Source organism: Prionailurus viverrinus, chromosome F2 (genome assembly GCF_022837055.1).
Source record: "Prionailurus viverrinus isolate Anna chromosome F2, UM_Priviv_1.0, whole genome shotgun sequence".
NCBI lineage: Eukaryota > Metazoa > Chordata > Mammalia > Carnivora > Felidae > Prionailurus > Prionailurus viverrinus.
Window position 1 is genome coordinate 28,845,232 of NC_062578.1, and position 20,389 is coordinate 28,865,620.

The 20,389-nt window shown below is 40.0% G+C and overlaps 1 protein-coding gene across 1 annotated transcript in view; it reads right to left on the reverse strand.

Moving 5' to 3' along the window:
* MRPS28 (mitochondrial ribosomal protein S28) overlaps nucleotides 1-19,101 on the reverse strand; it is a 108,358-nt gene extending 89,257 nt beyond the window's left edge. Inside the window, exon 1 of the mRNA XM_047842614.1 lies at nucleotides 18,809-19,101. Coding sequence (XP_047698570.1) covers nucleotides 18,809-19,024 — 216 coding nt within the window. The 5' untranslated portion in view covers nucleotides 19,025-19,101. The remainder of the gene's footprint in view (nucleotides 1-18,808) is intronic.
* Nucleotides 19,102-20,389: the final 1,288 nt, after the last annotated feature.

Below are 20,389 nucleotides of genomic sequence, written 5' to 3' on the forward strand. Positions count from 1 at the left end.
AAAACAATTTCAGGTATACAACATAATGATTTGATATTTGTGTATACTGTGAAATAATCACAATAAGCCTACTTAACATCCTTCACTATACATACTCACAAAAAAACATGATGAGAATTTTTTAAGATCTAGTGTCTTAGCAACTTCCAAATATACAATATAGTATTATTAACTATAGTCACCATGCTGCATTCCCTTGACCTATTTATTTTTTTAAGTGTAAGTGTGCATCTTTTGACCCCAATTTACTGCCCCTACCCTCTAAACTCCTACTTTTGGCAACCCCAATCTGTTCTCTGTATCTATGAGCTTTTTTTAAATGAGATTTTTGGTTTTTGTTTTAGATTCCACATATAAGTCAGATCATATGCATTTGTCTTCCTCTGACTTACTTCACTTAGCATAATGAGGCCCATGAATGTTATTGCAAATGGCAAGATTTCCTTTTTTTCATGGCTGAACCATTTATGGCATTCCACTGTATATATGTATATGCACATATATACATACCATGTTTTCTTTATTCATCCATCAATGGACACTTGGGTTGTTTCCATATCTTGACTATTATAAATAATGCTGCTATGAACATGGTGAGTGGTGCATACATCTTTCTGAGTTAATGTTTTGACTTTCTTCAGATAAATACCAGAATTGAAATTGCTAGGTCATATGGTAGTTCTTAACTTTTTTAGAAACCTCTGTACTGTTTTCCATAGTGGTTGTACCAATTTACATTTCCACCAACAGTGCACAGGGTTCCTTTTTCTCTACATCCTCACCAACATTTATTATTTCTTGTCTTTTTGATAATAGCTATTTTAACAGGTGTGAGGTGATATCTCATTGTGGTTTTGCTTTGCATTTCCCTGATTAATGATGCTGAGAATCTTCTGCATACTTGTGGGCCATCCATGTCTTCTTTGGAAAAAGGCCTACTTAAATTTCCTGTCCATTTTTGTTGTTTGGGGATTTTTTGCTACCAAGTTATAAGAGTTCTTCATATATTTGGGATATTAACCTCTTATCAGATATATCACTTGAAAGTACTTTCTCCCATTCAATAGAATGCATTTCACTTTGCTGATTGTTTCCTTCCTTTGCTGTAAAAAGCTTTTTAGTTTGATGTAGTCCCACTTGTTCATTTTTACTTTTGTTGTTTTTGCTTTTGGTGTCAGATTTAAAAAATCATTGCCAAGACCTATGTCAAGGACCTCACCACCTATGTTTTCTTCCAGGAGATTTATGGTTTTAGGTCTTACATTCAAGTCTTCAATCCATTTTGAGTTACTTTTTGTGTATGCTGAAAGACAGTGGTCCAATTTCATTCTTTTGCATGTAGCTGTTCAGTTTTCCCATCACTATTGTGTATTGTATATTCTTGGCCTTTTCATCATAAATTAACTGAACATATACCCACACCTAGAAGTGTGGGTTTACTTCTAGGCTCTCTATTTTGTTCCATTGGCCTATATGTCTGTTTTTATGCCAATAACATACTGTTTTGAGTACTACAGCTTTGTTATATAGTTTGAAATCAGGGATTGTTGTGCCTCCAGGTTCTTTTTTCTCAAGATTGCTTCGGCTATTCAAGATATGAATAATTTATATATATATATATAAACATATTTTTATATATGTGTGTGTGTGTGTATATATATATATATATATATATATATATTTTAATGTTTATTTTTGAGAGAGAAAACAAGTTGGGGAGGGGCAGAGAGGGAGGCAGGATCCAAAGCAAGTTCTGTGCTGACAGCAGAAAGCCCGATTCAGGGCTTGAACTCACAAATTGTGAGATCATGACCTGAGTCAAAGTTGGACACTTAACCAACTGAGCCACCCAGGCACCCCATGAATAATTATATTTTAAAGAAGATTTTAAATTCAAGTAGTAATGGTACTGTTTTTTGTTCCATTATTTTTGCCTCTACTTTGTCACATTTTACAGTGGAAGTCAATGTATTTTCAGTGAGTGAAATGATTTTACCACAAGCATAAGATCCCTGGATTAACACTTGAATTTGCTTTTAAATTGTAAACTCCTTATACTGTTTGGATGCTATGTCAAGTAATCAGACAAAGCTCTCCTTCAAAAATCATAATCCAGAACCATTTCTGAATTCCTCATTTACTTCTCAAATGTTTTCTAAAAACAATAAATGTAGCAATTCCTTCAATCCATGTTGACAACCACCATTGTTAGCTGAAGCAGACTACAGAGACTGTAGGCAGACCATCACCTGCCGGGTATATCATGGAGCTCAGTGTCTAACCCTGGTTATGGAAAATGTTGCTATAAACCTCATTCATAGAGTTGTCATAGATAAAGCAGGTACCTAAGAGTTGACTGCTTCCTTTAAGAATTGATTATAGAGCATGGGCGCCTGGGCAGTCAGTCAGTTAAGCATCTGACTCTCGATTTTGGTTCAGGTCATGATCTCACAGTTCATGAGTTTGAGCCCCGCATAGGGCTCTGCGCTGACAGCTCAGCTCAGAGCCTGGAGCGTGCTTTGGATTTTGTGTCTCCCTCTCTCTGCTCCCCCAATCCTCACACACACACACACACACACACACACACACACTCTCTCTCTCTCTCTCTCTCTCTCTCTCTCTCTCTCAAAAATAAATAAACATTAAAAAAATTTTTTTTAAATGTCATGTTCTACGATCCTATATAACTCAGTACTATACAATTTCTTTTTTGTCAATTGAAGTATAATTAACATACAGTGCTATATCAGTTTCAGGTGTACAATATAATGATTCAACAATTCTATACATTACTTAGTGCTCATCATGGTAAGTGTGCTCTTAATCCCCTGTATCTATTTCCCCCACTTTCACCCACCTCCCTTTTGGAAACCACCAGTTTGTTCTCTGTATTTAAGAGTTTGGTTGTTGAGTTTTTGTTTTGTTTTGTCTTTTTTCTTTGTTTACTTGTTTTGTTTCCTAAATTCTATATATGAGTGAAATCATGTGGTATTTGTCTTTCTCTGTCTTATTTCACTTAGCATTATACCTTCCATTTCTAGTACTATACAAATTCTTTGATAACATTCATGACATGTAAAATCAATCGTTAAATGTTTGTCTTCTTTACTTCAAGATGGAAAAGATGTCTGTTTTGTTCACTACTAAAAAAGTTTACATAAATATATTATCTTGGTTCCTGGAAGAAAAAAAAAATAGGATAGAGTATTTGCTGACGATTCTAAAAAGAAACTTCTGAAATCAATTTCCATCCTATCCATGGCACCATCCCTTCTATATTGTCCATATTCCAATGTTTAACAAACAATAGTCAAAACTTGCTTTCAGGGATCTCCTATAAAATGCTACTGCTATACTTCTACTTTTTATTCTAACCCTGCACAATAAAAACACAGGGACAACTAGTAAAGAATGTCTAGGAAAAGTATCCAGGGCAGGAACTGGCTCATATATAGGCACTCGAAAAAGTCCCTATGGTAAAAGTCTCTGTGAACACAAGATGAGACTACCAAAATGGTTCCACAGGAATACAACTGTAAGATGGGTTATCTAAATTAATTCTGGGCTATCTGGGGTTCATTCTCCGAATTCATTCAATCTAAAGACATTCACGATCCCATTTTCATGAAAAGAGATACTGATAGGGGCGCCTGGGTGGCGCAGTCGGTTAAGCGTCCGACTTCAGCCAGGTCACGATCTCGCGGTCCGTGAGTTCGAGCCCCGCGTCAGGCTCTGCGCTGATGGCTCAGAGCCTGGAGCCTATTTCCGATTCTGTGTCTCCCTCTCTCTCTGCCCCTCCCCCGTTCATGCTCTGTCTCTCTCTGTCCCAAAAATAAATAAACGTTGGAAAAAAAAAAAAAAAAAAAAAGAGATACTGATAGCCCACAGTGTAAACGATGTACAAGGCAAAGCAACTACTTAAATTAACATCTGTAGAAACATAACGACCTATAATCATGACAAGGTTTTGTCATGAAGAAGTATCTTCTGCCTCATATCAATTAGGTCAAAACACAGAAGTATAAAAGTGTCCTTTGCTATTAAGTGCACTGGAAAATGATAGCCCCAGGGCTTTAAATACCAGCCTAGAGGTTAACATAAGGGATCTGAAAGTTTGTGTAACTGTCCTAAAAGAAATCTTTATCTCCTTTGGCCTCAGGCCCAAGATTTCAAAACAACAACAACAACAAAAAACCAAAACAAACCCAAAACAAATAAACCCAAAAAACCCAACATCTAATTCTGCAGGTGGCTTAATGGCAAGGCAAACTGAGTTCCCAATTTCACAGGTTCTCTAGTATGAAAATTGGGGCATTGATTAGGAAGGTGGTGAATCCTGAAATTTAGCACGGGACATATGGGCAAATGCTGATGAACCTGCAGCCCCTAGGCCCCTAACCTGTGCCAGGTATCCTCTGCCAGTAGAAGCGGCCCTTCCTTCCCAGTGTGAGGAGGTTGGTCTTCCCTTTCCTGAAGTACCAGCAGTGGTCAACCCTGAGGTAGCTGTAGGGGCCCATTGGTCCTCCTAAGTATCCATCTCTCCCACTTCTCAGTGCTTGCAGACCCGCACCGTTCAATATGGTATCCACTAGACATAGGCAGCTATTCAAATTCAACTAAAATTAAATGAAATTTAAAATTCAGTTCCCAAACTGCACTAGCCACATTTCAAATGCTCAACGGCCATATGCAAACAGCACAGATAGTATATATTTCCATCATTACAGAAAGTTCTATTGGATAGGACTAGACCTATAACCAAATTCAAGTCTCAGCAGACCCCAAGGGGTGAGATATAAAGTATAGTCCATGAAGGGGTATACTACACACCAAAAGAACTATATGATTTTGTTAATGGAAATCAGTAGAAACTAAGGATCTGTATGGGAATAGATCCTAAGGGTCCTGGGTCAGGGTGAAGGGAAGACAGTATGGCCTTGGGCCAAATTGACTAATATGGGCTCACCGAGCAGAGATTCAGATACAATGTCAGCTTAAGAGGCTAGGTGTGGGTTTTGAAAGTTTGCTTAGTTGGCTGAATAACATCTGAACCAAAAGGTAGACTATACTAGACGAAGTTGAAATACCAGAACTTCCTTAGGATACCACAGAAGAAGGTACCCAAATGCTTGGAGAGAACGGAATGTTGGAGTGGACCTTTTCACCTAGCCCTTACTGTGGTCCCCAGGAGGATCTATAAGATACTCAGTTCACCAAACCTAAGGGAAAGGCATTTGTGAGGGGAACACCAGCATTTCTGAACTGCTGTGTGGTGACTGTTCTCTGCAGGACTGACTGGTGGGAGCTGCTGCCATAAAGAGCTCTCTGAATTCAGTGGAGATAATGAGACCCTGAAGTGGCAGGAGTCAGGTCAGCACTTACTAGCCAACAACATGATGGGCACGGTTATCATAATGCAACAGAGTGTAAACAGTAATCAAAACAGTCTGACTTGAAGAGCTCTCTGGTGTTGGCTGATTGATTATGGTGTCCCAGAAATGAAACAGATAGGAAAACGCTATAGTTCTAATGAACAGCCTGCCCTGAATCACCACAAATGACTGCCAGGGCCACTCAACAAATTCCCAAACTTGAACCAATTCCCAGACACTGAGTTCTCTGAATGAAGAGGAGATCATGCAGACTGAGGAAGGATCCTGCTACATAGCTAAAAATGTGTACTGTCGATCTTCCTACTAGCTCTCCTAAAGGGAGTTGTGACTGTTTACTAGGGTGTCCACTGGGGAAGGAGAAATAATCACACTTTTCAAGGATTATGTGAACTGACACAACTCTTGAAGACCCAATTTGCTTCTAGTTAGAATAGAGGCTTATGAGGGCATGGAGGAGGAGAATGGAGTTTTAGCTCAGGCCCATCCCCTGAACTCACTCTGTGGTTGTTTCCCAAGTTCTAGAATGCATAATGGGAATAGCTTTACTCAGCAACTGGCAGAATGCCCACATTTGTTCCTTAATCTGTGCAGTGAGGGCTATTAAAGTCGGAAAGGAGAAGCAGAAAATATTAGAACTTCATCTACCTACCAAACAAGTACATTGAAGGTAATACCACATTCCCGGAGGCACTGCAATGATTAGTGCCAGGGACCTAGAAGATGCAGGATGGTGATTTCTACCATATTCCCACTTAACTTGCCTATGTGGCCCTATAGAAAACAGATGGGTCTTAGACAGTGCTAATTTAGTACCATAAACTTAATCAAGTAGTAACTCCAACTACAGCTGTTATTCCAGATGTGGTTTCATGGCTAGAGCAAATCAAATATCCCCTATCACCTGGTATGCGCTAAGTGATCCGACAAATGCTTTCTTTTTCTAGGTCTAACAGTAAACAACACATACTTCAGAGTTACATCAATTCACCAGCTCTGTCATAAACTAGCATACAGGGGCTTTGCTGCTTCATTCCACTGGACATCATATTGGTCTGTAACACATACTGATTGGACTTGGAAGCAGGAAGTTGGAACTACTCTAGACACATGGTAAGACACATGTATGCTAGAGGGTAGGAAATAAATCTCACAAAAATGCTGGGCCTTGGTGAAATTCCTAGGAGGCCAGTGGTCTGGGACATTTTTACCACTAAGAGAGACGTGCAGTGCTTACTGGGTCTCTTTGAATTTTGGAGGCAACAAATACCTTATTTGGACATTCTTCTCCAACTCTTTTACCAAAGTGACCCAAAAAGCTGCCAGTTTTTTGAGGAAGGCTCAGAATAAGACAAAGCTCTACAATAGGTCCAGACTACCAGGCAAGCGACTCTACTACCTGGGCTTTAAGACCCTGCAGATGTGGTAGTATTTCAAGTATCTGTAGCAGATAAAGCTGTAGAATGGAGATTTTGCCAGACCTCTCCAGGTGAATCATAATGCAGAACTAGAGTGGCCCTCAAGGACAGGGATAAAGGAACAGCCTCCCAGGGGACAGAACTTTGAGCAATGCACCTGATCTCTTTGCCTGGAAGGAAAGATAACATAAGGTATGGATTTATATTAATCTGTGTGAAGTGACCAATGATTTTGCTGGGTGGTCAGGGATTGAGAAGGCACATGAGTGAGAAATAAATGGCAAGGTCTGGGAAAGAGGTATGTGGATAGACCTCTCTGAATGGGCAGAGTGAGAAAATAAATGAGTCACATGTAAATGATCTCTTTAGCAGAAAGAATCTTAATAATCAGGGGATGATAACCAGTCTTGTGGATGTCAACCTCTTTCCCCAGCTATTCCTGTCCCCCACCAATGCATTCAATAACAAAGGTGCCACAGGAGCAGGGATGTGCTTCTGTCTTAGTGGTAAGAGGGGTATCTCAACATATCCCAGAGGCCACAAACCAATGAAAAATTTCACCAAGGTGGCAGGTCCCTGAATTTTCGTGGGATGGAGGTTATGCATTGATTCAGAAACACTGACTTCTAGTCACCCATGTTAATCTGGGTACAGTCACTGCTAAATAAATGACCAATATGCCAACAGCAGAGACCAACAATAAGCTTCCAATATAGCATCATTCCCTGAAATGATCAGATTGCTACCTGGTGGCAGGTTATGCTGAGCCATTCTACACAGAAAGGACAGTGATATATTATCACTGGAATAAACACTTACTCTAAATATGGATTTGCCTTTCCTGCCCACAAAGCTTCTATCAAAACCACCACCCACCTTACAGAATCTCTTATTCATTGTCATGGTATTCCACACAGCAGTTTCTAACCAAAGAAATCATTTTATGGAAGTGATGTGGGATCATGGGCTCATGTTTAGGGAATTCACTAGTCTTACCAGTGCTGAGCCTGACAGACTAGGGAAATAATCCTTTTTTAAAAAAATTCAACTTTCTATTTTGAGATCATTGTAAATTCACATGTAATTAAAAGAAATAATACATAGAGATCCCCTGCATCCTTTACTCAGTTATCCCAAGGCTAACATCTTGTGAGACCACATAAGATACCAAACCAGGAAACTGACACTGATACAATCCACCAACAGTATTCACATTTTTACCAGTTTTATACCCAATTACTTGTATGTGTATCTAGTTCTACACAATTTTATCACATGTGAAGATTCATGTATTCAGCACAGTCACGTTACAGGACAGTTCCATCACTGCAAGGATCCCTCATGATGCTCTTTTATAACTCCCCATCTCCCTTCTGATCTCCACCCCCATCTCTAACTTTTAGCAACCACTGATCTCCATCTCAATAATTTTGTCATTTCACGAGTGTCATAAACAGACTCATACTGTGTAACCTTTCGGAATGGGCTTTTTTCACTCAGCATAATTCCCCTGAGAGTCATTCAATTTGTTATGTATATCAATCATTTATTACTTTTTACTTCTAAGTAGTATTCCATGGTATGGATGTACCACAGTTTGTTTTACCATTCAACAGTTGAAGAACATCTGGGCCATTTCCAGTTTTTGGTGATTACAAATAAAGCCGCTATGAACATTTATATACAGGTTTTTATATGAACGTAAGTTTTCATCTCTCTGGGATGAATCCCCTGTGTGCTGGTGCACACATATCTCCTTTAGTAGAACACAACCGTCTCAATTTGGGTAACCAGCCGGAGAAGAGCTGCTGAACTGTGACTCCTGGAATGGAAGTCCACCTCTGATTATCTGACAGTGGCCAAGAGCAGAGTGCTTTAAAAAGCAAGGCAAAATCCAAAATGAACCAACACTGCTTAATTTTATTCCCAAATCTCTACAAACCAGGCTCCACTCAACCGTGATAGTTTCCTTTATTTCATTTGTTATTTAATGCCACCAGATAAAAGCAAACTTAAGGGACATAATCATGTTATTAAAATTATTATTGGGGCACCTGGGTGGCTCAGTTGGTTAAGCGTCCGACTTCAGCTCAGGTCATGATCTCACAGCCCGTGGGTTCGAGCCCCGCGTCGGGCTCTGTGCTGACACCTCAGAGCCTGGAGCCTGTTTCAGATTCTGTGTCTCCCTCTCTCTCTGCCCCTCCCCTGTTCATGCTCTTTCTCTGTCTCAAAAATAAATAAGAACATTTAAAAAAAAACAACTTTAAAAATTATTATTAACATAGGGGCACCTGGTTGGCTCAGACGGTAGACTATGCAACTCTTGATCCTGGGGTTGTGAGTTTGAGCCTCACACTGGTGTAGAGATTACTTAAAATAAAAAAGTGTTTAAAAAAATGCTTTAAAACATTTTTAAAAATTATTACATAATCAAAAGAGGAGATTTCAATATAACCTTGAAAAAAAAAAAGAATACCCAAACACCTTAAAAGAATGGAGATTTCTGAGCAAAAATGAGAGTTAATAAAGATACACAAAGTTAATGCTGACTTGGGAAGTCACTAAACAACCTGAAAGAGTATGATCAGATCATATGACCACCCATGAAACAAAATACATACAGAATATATTTAGAATATATTTATCTTTTACTTTAGGAAATGTATAGTATTATTTATAAGCATATTATAAGTGTTGACTTTTTCCTAGAGATTTATACCTACTTCAATTCACTCCTATCGTTTTTTTATTGACTAGTAATTTTCTCTAAACATGCTTTGAAAATGTTAGACTCCACTGTGAAACTAAACACTTCAAAGACTTTTCTTACTAACTTAGGGATAACTCACCTAGAATTTCATAATGTAAAAACCAGCTGGCACCATGGTTAAAATCGGAAATCTTTTTCAACATTCCTTTACATATTCGTTTTTAATTTTTTTACTGTTTAATTTTGAAAGAGAGAGACAGAAAGAGAGAGACAGAGGAGGGGGGCAGAGAGAGAGAGATGGAGACACAGGATCCAAAGCAGGCTCTAGGCTCTGAGTTGTCAGCACAAAGCCTGACAAGGGGCTCAAACTCACAAATTGTAAGATCATGACCTGAGCTGAAGTTGGTCACACAACCGACTGAGCCATCCAGGTACCCCTACATAAAATACTGGTATAGGGTGCCTGAGTAGCTCAGTTGGTTAAGCATCTGACTCTTGACTTCAGCTCAGGTCATGATCTCACAGTTCATGAGTTCAAGCCCCGCATCGAGCTCCACACTGACAGTGTAGGACCTGATTGGGATTCTTTCTCTCCTCTCTCTGCCCTGTTCTCTCCCTCTCAAAATAAATAAATAAACTTAAAAAAAAATAAATAAAGAGAATAAAACATTGGTACAATTTTTAAGTCGTCAATATAAAACTAGTGAGAAAAAAAGGGTAAATAAAACTAAAGAATATTACTACTATAGGAATTTAGTAGACTTAAAATTTACTCTAAAAATAAGAGAATTTTCCCCGATATTAAAACAAATCCTTTAAATAAGTTATATTTTGGATTTTTTTGGTATTCTGGGAGAAAAAAATATCTGATTTGTATGTTCTGTCTTCTGGAACGTTCCAACATTTTGAAATAAAAAATACCAGTAACAAATATTCATGAAAAAGTGAAAAACAATATTTTTTAAAACCTGCATGAAAGCTAATATATTGCTAAAATAAAAATATAAACTGTCTTGTAACATTACTATTCTATGTAAATAAACTAACATAGTAAAATGTTATTCTCTTATCTTAAAAGAATAAAACGTTCTACCGTGTGGTCTCAAAACCTCTCGCAAACCATTTTTCAATGTGCTGAAAATCATATGCTACCCTCTACCGTTGAGAAACAGCATTATTCACAAAGCAGAAAACTAAATATTTGCTCAACTATTGCCACCTTGTGGCTAAAAGACGGGTCATCTGCTATTGCATAGCTTCCAACTGGCTTAACAGATTCTACATATCTCTACTGTGTAAGTGACATAACAGCATCAGAGGTTTTAAAATATTTCTTTAGAGACGCCTCGGTGGCTCTGTCAGTTAAGCATTCCACTTCAACTCAGGTCATGATCTTGTGGTTTGTGAATTGGAGCCCTGAGTCAGGCTCTGTGCTGACAGCTCAGAGCCTGGAGCTGCTTCCGATTCTGTGTCTCCCTCTCTCTGCCCCCTTCCCAGTCAGTCTCTGTCTCTCTCTCAAAAATAAATAAACATTTAAAAAAAAATCTTTAGAAAATAAATAAAAATAAAATATTTCTTTAAAAAAAAAAGAGGAAAATGTATCTAAGTTAAAAAATATAGGGGCGCCTGGGTGGCGCAGTCGGTTAAGCGTCCGACTTCAGCCAGGTCACGATCTCGCGGTCCGTGAGTTCGAGCCCCGCGTCGGGCTCTGGGCTGATGGCTCGGAGCCTGGAGCCTGTTTCCGATTCTGTGTCTCCCTCTCTCTCTGCCCCTCCCCCGTTCATGCTCTGTCTCTGTCTCAAAAATAAATAAACGTTAAAAAAAAAAAATTTAAAAAAATATATACATAGCAGGGGTACCTAGATGGCTCAGGTGATTAAGCGTCAGACCCTTGATTTTTGATCTCTAGGGTTGTAAGATGGAATGCTGCATTGGATTCTGCGCTGACAGTCCAGAGAGTGTTTGGGATTCACGGTCTCCCTCTCTCCCTGCCCATCCCCTGTGCATGCTCTAAATACACACATAGATACACACATACATACATACATTTAAGAAAAACAATAAAAACATAAATAAAAACATTAAAAAATATATTTTATATACATGCATACATACTTAGCAAACATTTACCAGGTCGTCTATACCTAAGAGTATGTCATGCTGGGGGCACCCGGGTGGCTCAGTTGCCTAAGCATCTGATTTCTGCTCAGGTCATGGTCTCATAGTTCATGAATTCGAGTCCCAAATCCAGTGAGCTTGAGCCCCACTTCAGGATTCTCTCTCTCCCTCTCTCTCTGCCCCTCACTCACTCGCACTCTCTCTCTCTCTCAAAAAAAAGAGTATGTTGGTTACAAAAATGAAAGGAATTGGTTCCTACCCTCAAAAAAGCCCCACAAAGAACTAGTTGAAGAGATAGCTAGATAAACCAGTATTAAAGGTAATAAACCAAAGAAAAACAGAAGTGGGTAAGTAAGCATGGGATGAGGGTGGCACTTACAAACAACAGCATTTCAGGTCCTTTAAATCTGAGATCCCTCTAACTAGTAGCTTCAATAAAATCTTAGGATAAGTATTTCATGATGAACTGCCCTTGATTAAATCACCCCCACAGGGAACCTTCCTTTTTGAGAAAAACTTGCCTCGCTCTTACTGAATAGCACTTACTTCTGGAGGTACACATACACATACCTACGTTGGCACTATGTTGGCAAAGATAAGAATTAAATCAATGGGTATAATTTCAACCTCCATTGTTGAGTATACACACATATTGTTAAATCTAATAACAGGTCACCCAAAATATTATAACTGTATAAATTTAATTCCAATTTGAATCAACAAATACATACTTAGTCCCTAACTTATGTGTAAGGCATTATGCAAAGAATCAAAAGGGTGAATAAAAAAATGATTCCTAATCTCCAGGGAACCACAATCTAAAGAACAGGATAGAACAAGTACTCCAATGACTTCAGTATAACTTAAGAGTTGTGTGTGTACCATAAAGGGAATATCAAATAAAGTTCCAGGACATTCAAAAGGAGTTTTGCCTGGTTGATGAGATGATAAACGCCTCATGGAGAGATGATTTTTACAATGGAATTTGCAGGTACAGAAGCTAATTCCAGGGGAAAGAACAAAGACCAAAGGAAAAAAACAAAACAAAACAATGATTTGTTTAAGCAACAGCAAACTACTTACACGGAGAAATATTTTTGAGCAGAAACTGTTTTACAAATGAAATCTTACATATAAACCCAATATATATGACATAAATGTAGCATTTTCTTAGGATAAAGTATATTTTATGGCTCAAATTGATAGCACTTACTTATTATGAAGTCAAAAAACGTGATCATGGGGGTGCCATGGTTAAGCAGCCAACTTCGGTTAAGTCTGAGGGTTCAAGACCCACATCAGGTTTTAGGCTGACAGCTCAGAGCCTGGAGCCTGCTTCGGATTCTGTGTCTCCCTCTCTCTCTGCCCCTCCCCCACTCACACTCTCTCTCTCTCAAAAATGAATATTTTTAAAAAGTTTTAAAAAATGTGAACATGAAGTTATTGTGATAAAAATCACAATTTGATATCAGTGGTGAAGAATAACAACCCCAGTTCCCAATTTCTGTATTTTGTTTTAAGGGCTCAATATCAAGAAATATCCGATATGGAAAAAGAGGTGAGGAAACAGGCATTTTCATGCATTCCAAGTGGGAGTGTGGTGCAAACAGGTTTTATCTACCAAAGCTCAAATTACCTGTACACTTCTGCCCCAGCATATATCCCATAAGTATGCAAAAAATATGTAAATGCTCACTGTAGCAGGTCTGTATTAAAAAAAAAAAAAAAGCAGAAAACAATCTAGAATCTCATTAATAAAGGCCTCATTAAATAAATTACAGTACATCCATACCATGGAAAACCAAGCAAATTTTTTTCAATGAGGTGTATATACATTACACATATGTAATGATAAGAAAAAATATTCAGTTATACTTCCATGAAAACAGCAATTTTCAGCAGCAGCAACTAAAATATACTGGGTGCTTACTAAGCATCAGACACTTGTGCTAAGTGTTTAAATAATAAATTCATTTAATCTCATAATAATTTCATGACAAAGAATTTTTACAAAAAGGGAAAAGATATACATATATTAAGTAATTACCCAAGAAAACACAGCTAGTAAATGATAGAAGAACCAGGATTCAAACTGAGACTATCTGAATCCAGAACTTACTTTTTTTTTTTTTTTAACATTTATTTGTTTATATTGAGAGAGAGAGAACCCAAGTGGGGAAAGGGCAGAGAGAGGGAGACAGAGAATCCCAACCAGGCTCCACACTGTCAACACAGAGCCCAAAACGGGGCTCCATCTCATGAACTGTGAGTCTCATGAATGGTGAGATCATGACCTGAGCCAAAATCAAGAGTCGGACGCTTAACCGACTGAGCGAGTCACCCAGGAGCCCCCAGAACTTACACACTTAAAACAGTAATAATGTAATTCACAACAGTACCAACCAATTTGTGGGTTTTTTTAAGTATATATATCAATAATTAGCTTGCACTTATAAATGTACATATAAAATCTCTGGAGGTATGAAGTACGCATTTTAAAAATACACTCCAGGGGCTCCCGGGTGACTCAGCTGGTTAAGTGTCCCACTTTGGCTCAGGTCATGATCTCCCAGTTTGTGAGTTCAAGCCCCACATTGGGCTCTGTGCTGACAGCTCAGAGCCTGAAGCCTGCTTCAGATTCTGTCTCCCTCTCTCTCTGCCCCTTTCCCACTCATGCTCCATCTCTCTCTCTCTCTCTCTCTCTCTCAAAAATAAATAAACATTAAAAAAATTTTTTTTAAACACACTCTGAAGGCATTCCTTATTTGCTGCAAATAGTTTCCTTTGTGTGACAACTCAAAAACAACAACAACAACAACAACAACACAGAACAAACACACATAACAACAACAACAACAACAACACAGAACAAACACACATACATACTCCCAGCCTGGAAAGTGAGGGGAAAAAAGGAAAAGAGGGCTTTTACATTTCACATTTATAATCTTCACTGCTATTTGAATTTTCCTTTTAAAGTAAGCAAATACTATTTTTATACTTTTTCAAAAATTTCGATCATAGAACAAAGATGAACTTTATTCATCTTGTAAACTCAGGATATTTTTCCATTAAATAGATTCAGAAACTTCAAAAAGTAAAGCAAAAGCTTTTTCATAAAGTTGAATCTCTTTCAACACCTAACAACCACTCAGAAAAGCACTAAAAACTTCCACTAAACACTAAAACTAATGTATTTTCACTTTTATTACTCTTAAAATTGTTTTTGCTCAATTACTATTCTGGACAAGCACAATTAATAGATGTGCTCAAACCTGCACTATTCTTAGCTAGACAACTGTTTGTAAGCAGTTAACACAGATTTCAATTCAGACAGCCCAGGCACAATAAATTTCAAATATGCACTATGTGCACTATTCTTTCATTCACCCATTTAGCAAACATTTATTGAGTGCCCATTAAAGGCCAAGGTGCTAGGGATGTAACAGAACAAGTCAGACAAGGTGTCTTCTCTCCCCTCTGAAATTTATATTCTAGTAGGGAAAAAAGCCAGGAAAAGCTTTGTTCTGAAGTATGCCCGTTGCTCTGGACCCACAAGTTAACATATTAATGACTACAAATAACCTTAAATTGAGATTAAACAGAAGGACAGGTTTTTTTTTTTTTCAACGTTTTTAATTTATTTTTGGGACAGAGAGAGACAGAGCATGAACGGGGGAGGGGCAGAGAGAGAGGGAGACACAGAATCGGAAACAGGCTCCAGGCTCCGAGCCATCAGCCCAGAGCCCGACTCGGGGCTCGAACTCACGGACCGCGAGATCGTGACCTGGCTGAAGTCGGACGCTTAACCGACTTCGCCACCCAGGCGCCCCAGGACAGGTTGTTTTTTTTTAAGTTTAAGTATTATTAATTATTTAGGTAAGCAGTAGGATTTCATTCAAAGAACATGCAATCCTGAAAGCTAAGGCCACAGAAGAGCTAAAATGTACTGAGTGAGCTAAAGGCGACTCTGCAACAGTCACTGGGCTAAGAGCAATTCAAATGTTTTATTTCATGCAAACTCTCCCATAACCCCAGTGAGAGTTATGCCCATTTTGAGATAAGAAAGCAAACTTAAGATAGGCTCAGTAACTTGTCCAAAGTTAACTAGCAAGATGGCTGAACAAGTCTCTGAATACTGAGCTTCTGAAACTGAATGGAAACTCTAATATCTGTATTGGACTGGGTCCTGTACGGCAGGCAGCAGGCTGATGATGGAATGATGTGTATTTAATCTTGCAGACAGTGCAAAGGAAGCTTTACAAGATTCTCAACCAAAGCAAAAAGAGTATCTCATTAAATCTGCCCAACTTTAGGAAGGTAACTGTCCACTGTATATAATGACCTAGACCAGGGAGCAACTGGAGTCAGCAGCATCAATTAAAAATGAGTAAAGGCGGAGCGAGGGAGGAGTCTGGGTGCTCAGTCGGTTAAGCGTCGGACTCTTGTTTTCAGCTCAGTACATGATCTCAGCCCCAAGTTGTGAGATCCCACCCCAAGTTGGGCTCCTCACAGACAGCACGAAGCCTGCTAAGGATTCTCCCTCTGCCCCTCTCCTGCTTAAACATCTGTCTCTCAAAACAAATAAACTTTTTTTTTTTTTTTAAGAACGAGTAAAGGGATCGTTGTAACTGTAACTGTAACATGTAACTGTAAATGCTCCAAAACTACCAACCTCTTTGAATGGAGACTAGGGCCCAGCCTCCTGATTACCCCCCTCCCCAGGGAATTTTCCTTCCTTCCATTAAACCAAGATGTTGAAAAATCCTGAATAATAAGTGAACCAGCATGTCACAACCAAACACATTTAACCTCCACCTAGTAGAATAATATTTTCTAAACTGTGTTAGGTAGAGAACAATTGCCCAGAGAGACTCCACTCAGCCTGAGCTGGACTGAACAATTCTGATATGCTGGGAATGCCAAGAAACCCTCCAGCCTCCTCTTGGATGCTTAACTGACTGAAAGTTAAAGGGAAAGGAAGGTAATGGAATCCTGATCACTCTCAAATACCTTGATTGGTTCCTTCATTAAACAAACATTACTGCTTACCCTATGAAATCCGCAAGTACGGTCACCATTTGGGGCTTCAAATACAATACATACAACGCTACAATTTCACTCTTGCCACAATTAACTCAGCAGTTGAGAAGTATTTTCTGGTAGTTTCTGAAGGTGTTTGGAATGTAGTGATAAAGCATGGAGGAAGGGGTATAAATGAGAAATGTTGGAAGATGAGAAATAGGGAAATCCCTTATCTACATAAATGTCTGGGGAATGGAAATGAATTACATTTATGTTTCCTACTTTACCACACGTAATCCTCAAAGCCATCCACCAAGGATGGATCTAAATCCATCCAACAGTCAACTTCAGGTCAGTCACTGGCATTCTTCTCGGATTTTATGACTTCTCCAGGTACGGTAGACAAATAATGCCCCCTCAAATATGTCCACATCCTAATCCCTGGTATTTGTGACTATGTTACAGACTTTGTGTGGGCCCAAAGTCATCACAAGAGTCTTTAAAAATGGAAGAGGGAGGCAGAAGAGAAGTCAGAGTGATAGGATGTGAGAAGAACTCAATGGGCTGTTGCTGGCTTTGAAAATGGTGTAGGGGGGACAGTAAGTGAAGGAACGCAAGCATCCTCTGCAGGCTGGAAAGGCAAAAAAACAGATCCCACCCACAGAAAGGAACCAACCCTGTCAACATCTCGATTTTAGCCAAGCGAGACATCAGTCAGACTTCTCACCTACAGCACTAAAAATAATAAATCTGTTGTCTTAAACCACTAAATCTGTAGTAATTTGTTAGGGCAGCAAATAGAAACCTAATGCACCAGGCTTCTCCTAAACCCTGGATTTTAGGAAATTTTTGTCAATAACTATTAACAATTATTTACTAAATTCCAGGTAGTTTTCTATAATCCAGGACACAACCTGTCTGTGAACTGTTTGGTGCTGGTCTCCAAAGAAAGTACAAAAATTGAGAGTGTTTATTTTTACATAATTTACCATGGCCACACATCCAATTTCATGTCTGCTGAATTTAGTAATAAAAAATTGTGTCTCGTTGGGGTGCCTAGGTGGCTCAGTCGGTTAAGACTTCGGCTCAGGACTTCAGCTCAGGTCGTGATCTCGAAATTCACGAGTTCGAGCCCAGCGGCCGGCTCTGTGCTGACAGCTCGAAGCCTGGAACCTGTTTCAGATTCTGGGTTTCCCTCTCTCTCTCTGCCCCTCCCCCGCTCGCGCGCGCGCGCGCGCGCGCTCTCTCTCTCTCTCAAAAATAAAAATAAACATTTAAAAAAATGTGTCTCCGGGGCGCCTGGGTGGCGCAGTCGGTTAAGCCTCCGACTTCAGCCAGGTCACGATCTCGCGGTCCGTGAGTTCGAGCCCCGCGTCGGGCTCTGGGCTGATGGCTCAGAGCCTGGAGCCTGTTTCCGATTCTGTGTCTCCCTCTCTCTCTGCCCCTCCCCCGTTCATGCTCTGTCCCTCTCTGTCCCAAAAATAAATAAACGTTGAAAAAAAAATTTTTTTTAAATGTGTCTCGTATTTATGTCTATCACTTCCAGTTCATTTATCTAGTAATTTCATCGTATTTTACAAACTATTGCCTGAAACACAATGAAAAAAATTTTAACGTCATTTACAGAAAAGGAAAGCGAAGCATTGATAAATCACTTGCTTAAGTTCGTAGAGACAGTAATTCTCTTCCACCTATCCACTAAATTAACAAATACTTATAAAGAGCCTCGTACACCAGACACCAAGCTCCACGCTGGAACTTCTGTGTATAAAGGACTCCAATAGCAGAGAGGCCTGCCTCTCCCGGTGTAGAGCCCAATTCGTCTTTGAGTCCCAGGAGTCTCCCCAGATCGCCGAACTGGTAGCGCGTCCTGCTGTTTTCCCTTCCAGCACTCACCCAGGAAGACGCGCGCAAAAAAGAGTGGGGACAAAGCAGGTAAAGGCCGCAGAAAGTACAACCCACGGAGAAACATACCAAGAGCTCTCTTGGTTCCAAGAAGCCCGCTGCAGGGCCAAGACACACCCCTGACCCCAGCTCCACCTCCCAGACCAGGCTCCGCCCCGACTCCCGCCCCACCCACCACGCGGGAGCTCGCCTCAAACCCCAGCCCGGTCGACGGTGTGTCTGGCGCAGTTCCTGCAACTCACTCTCTTCTGCGGGAGCTCCCCCTTTCGCCACAGCTCTGAATGCCGCTCCAAAGCGTTCGCGAAGCCGCCTGGGCGCCTTTTAGGCTCTGGGGAGTCGGAACTCTCACCCCCGGAGCTACTCTCAGTTCCTGCGCCCCGACAGGGCCGAGAGAAGAGAAACACTCGCAGGAAATGGCTCTCGGCAGTGACTGCACGGGTCCGGCACAGCGCCGCCATGACGGCTCCGAAACCTCTGACCTTGTACCTCTCCGCAAGCGCGCAGGTCACGGGGCGGAGCAGCGAATGGTCCACCCACTTACAGAGCACTGATGATCCCTGGGCATGCTGTAGTCTGTTGATGCAGGGGAGGAGTGTGGCCACCGGGGGCGGTGGGGCAGATGGTTAAACTACAATCGGTGAATTAAATCGTTGGTGCCCGAGGGGCCGCCTGCTGACCGCGATCTGCCAAATTTTGCGCGGAAAGCGTTTTTGACTCGTAGGAATTTCGTTCCCCAGGGCATCGCTTGAACCTTGTCCTGCTGTAAATTCTTACAATGCGACACTTGCTAGCCCCGCCGCCTGGGTTTTTTCTCCAAATGGCCGGAAGACCGGTTTTTCGGGTCTCTGCTCAAATAGGTTCTCCTTGATTACCATATTTAGAATTGGAAATCCAAACACAGTCGGACTCTCCTGGTTTCCTTTATACCAGGTAGCATTTTCAGTATGGTGTATGGTTTAATTATAATTTGTTTTGCGTCCGCTGTCCCAAATTTGTAACCTCTTTGCTGTTGGGTCCCTGACACTGGGCACGTAATAAGGCTCAACGAACGTTTATGAAATCCTGGAGCCAAGGTTGTTTTTTTCACTTCTCAGATCAGTCCACTGACGTTACAAAATTTAATCTAAGACGTTTTTATTATTTGTAGATAACTACAATTCCATCTAAGGAATTAAAGTTCAGAATGTGCCTAAACCTGTATCACCAGAGACCACACCATCACTCATGATTTTCTCCCCTTTTCCCCACCGTTAATTCCCAGAATTTGTCCCTTTTCAAAACCCAGCCTAACACCATATTTATACGTTTATTTCCTTTTACCATTAATGAAGTCTTACCTGAAACGTGTTTGCATTATTATCGGTGGCTATTTCTACTTATACTTCCCTTGAAGAAATAGTGGTAAATTGTAAAGTGCATTGGCCAGTGACCTTATGAACCCCTTAGTTCTGGGTCTGACTGTAATCCTGATCTCCGGCAAACCAATTTAATGTTGATTTGACTTCCTCACTTGTAAATCCAATCCATTAACCCCTCTGCTAAATTTTAAGTGCTTTGTAAATTTAACTAAATCAATAGCTACAGAACACATGGGATTACGAAAGTCCCAGCCCTAAATTTCAATAGATGTATGATATTTATATCCTACCTCAGTCAGATGACAAATTCCTTGAGGATTATGAGAATGGGCATTTTAGGACAAATCCTGAGGTTTTTAATGTATAAATGTTTGTACCAACTGACTTCAAGTTATGCTTAGTTCTTTACCTTTGGTAGAGCATCAGTAGTTTAAGGACTGGACAAATCTAAAAGGAGGTATCTAC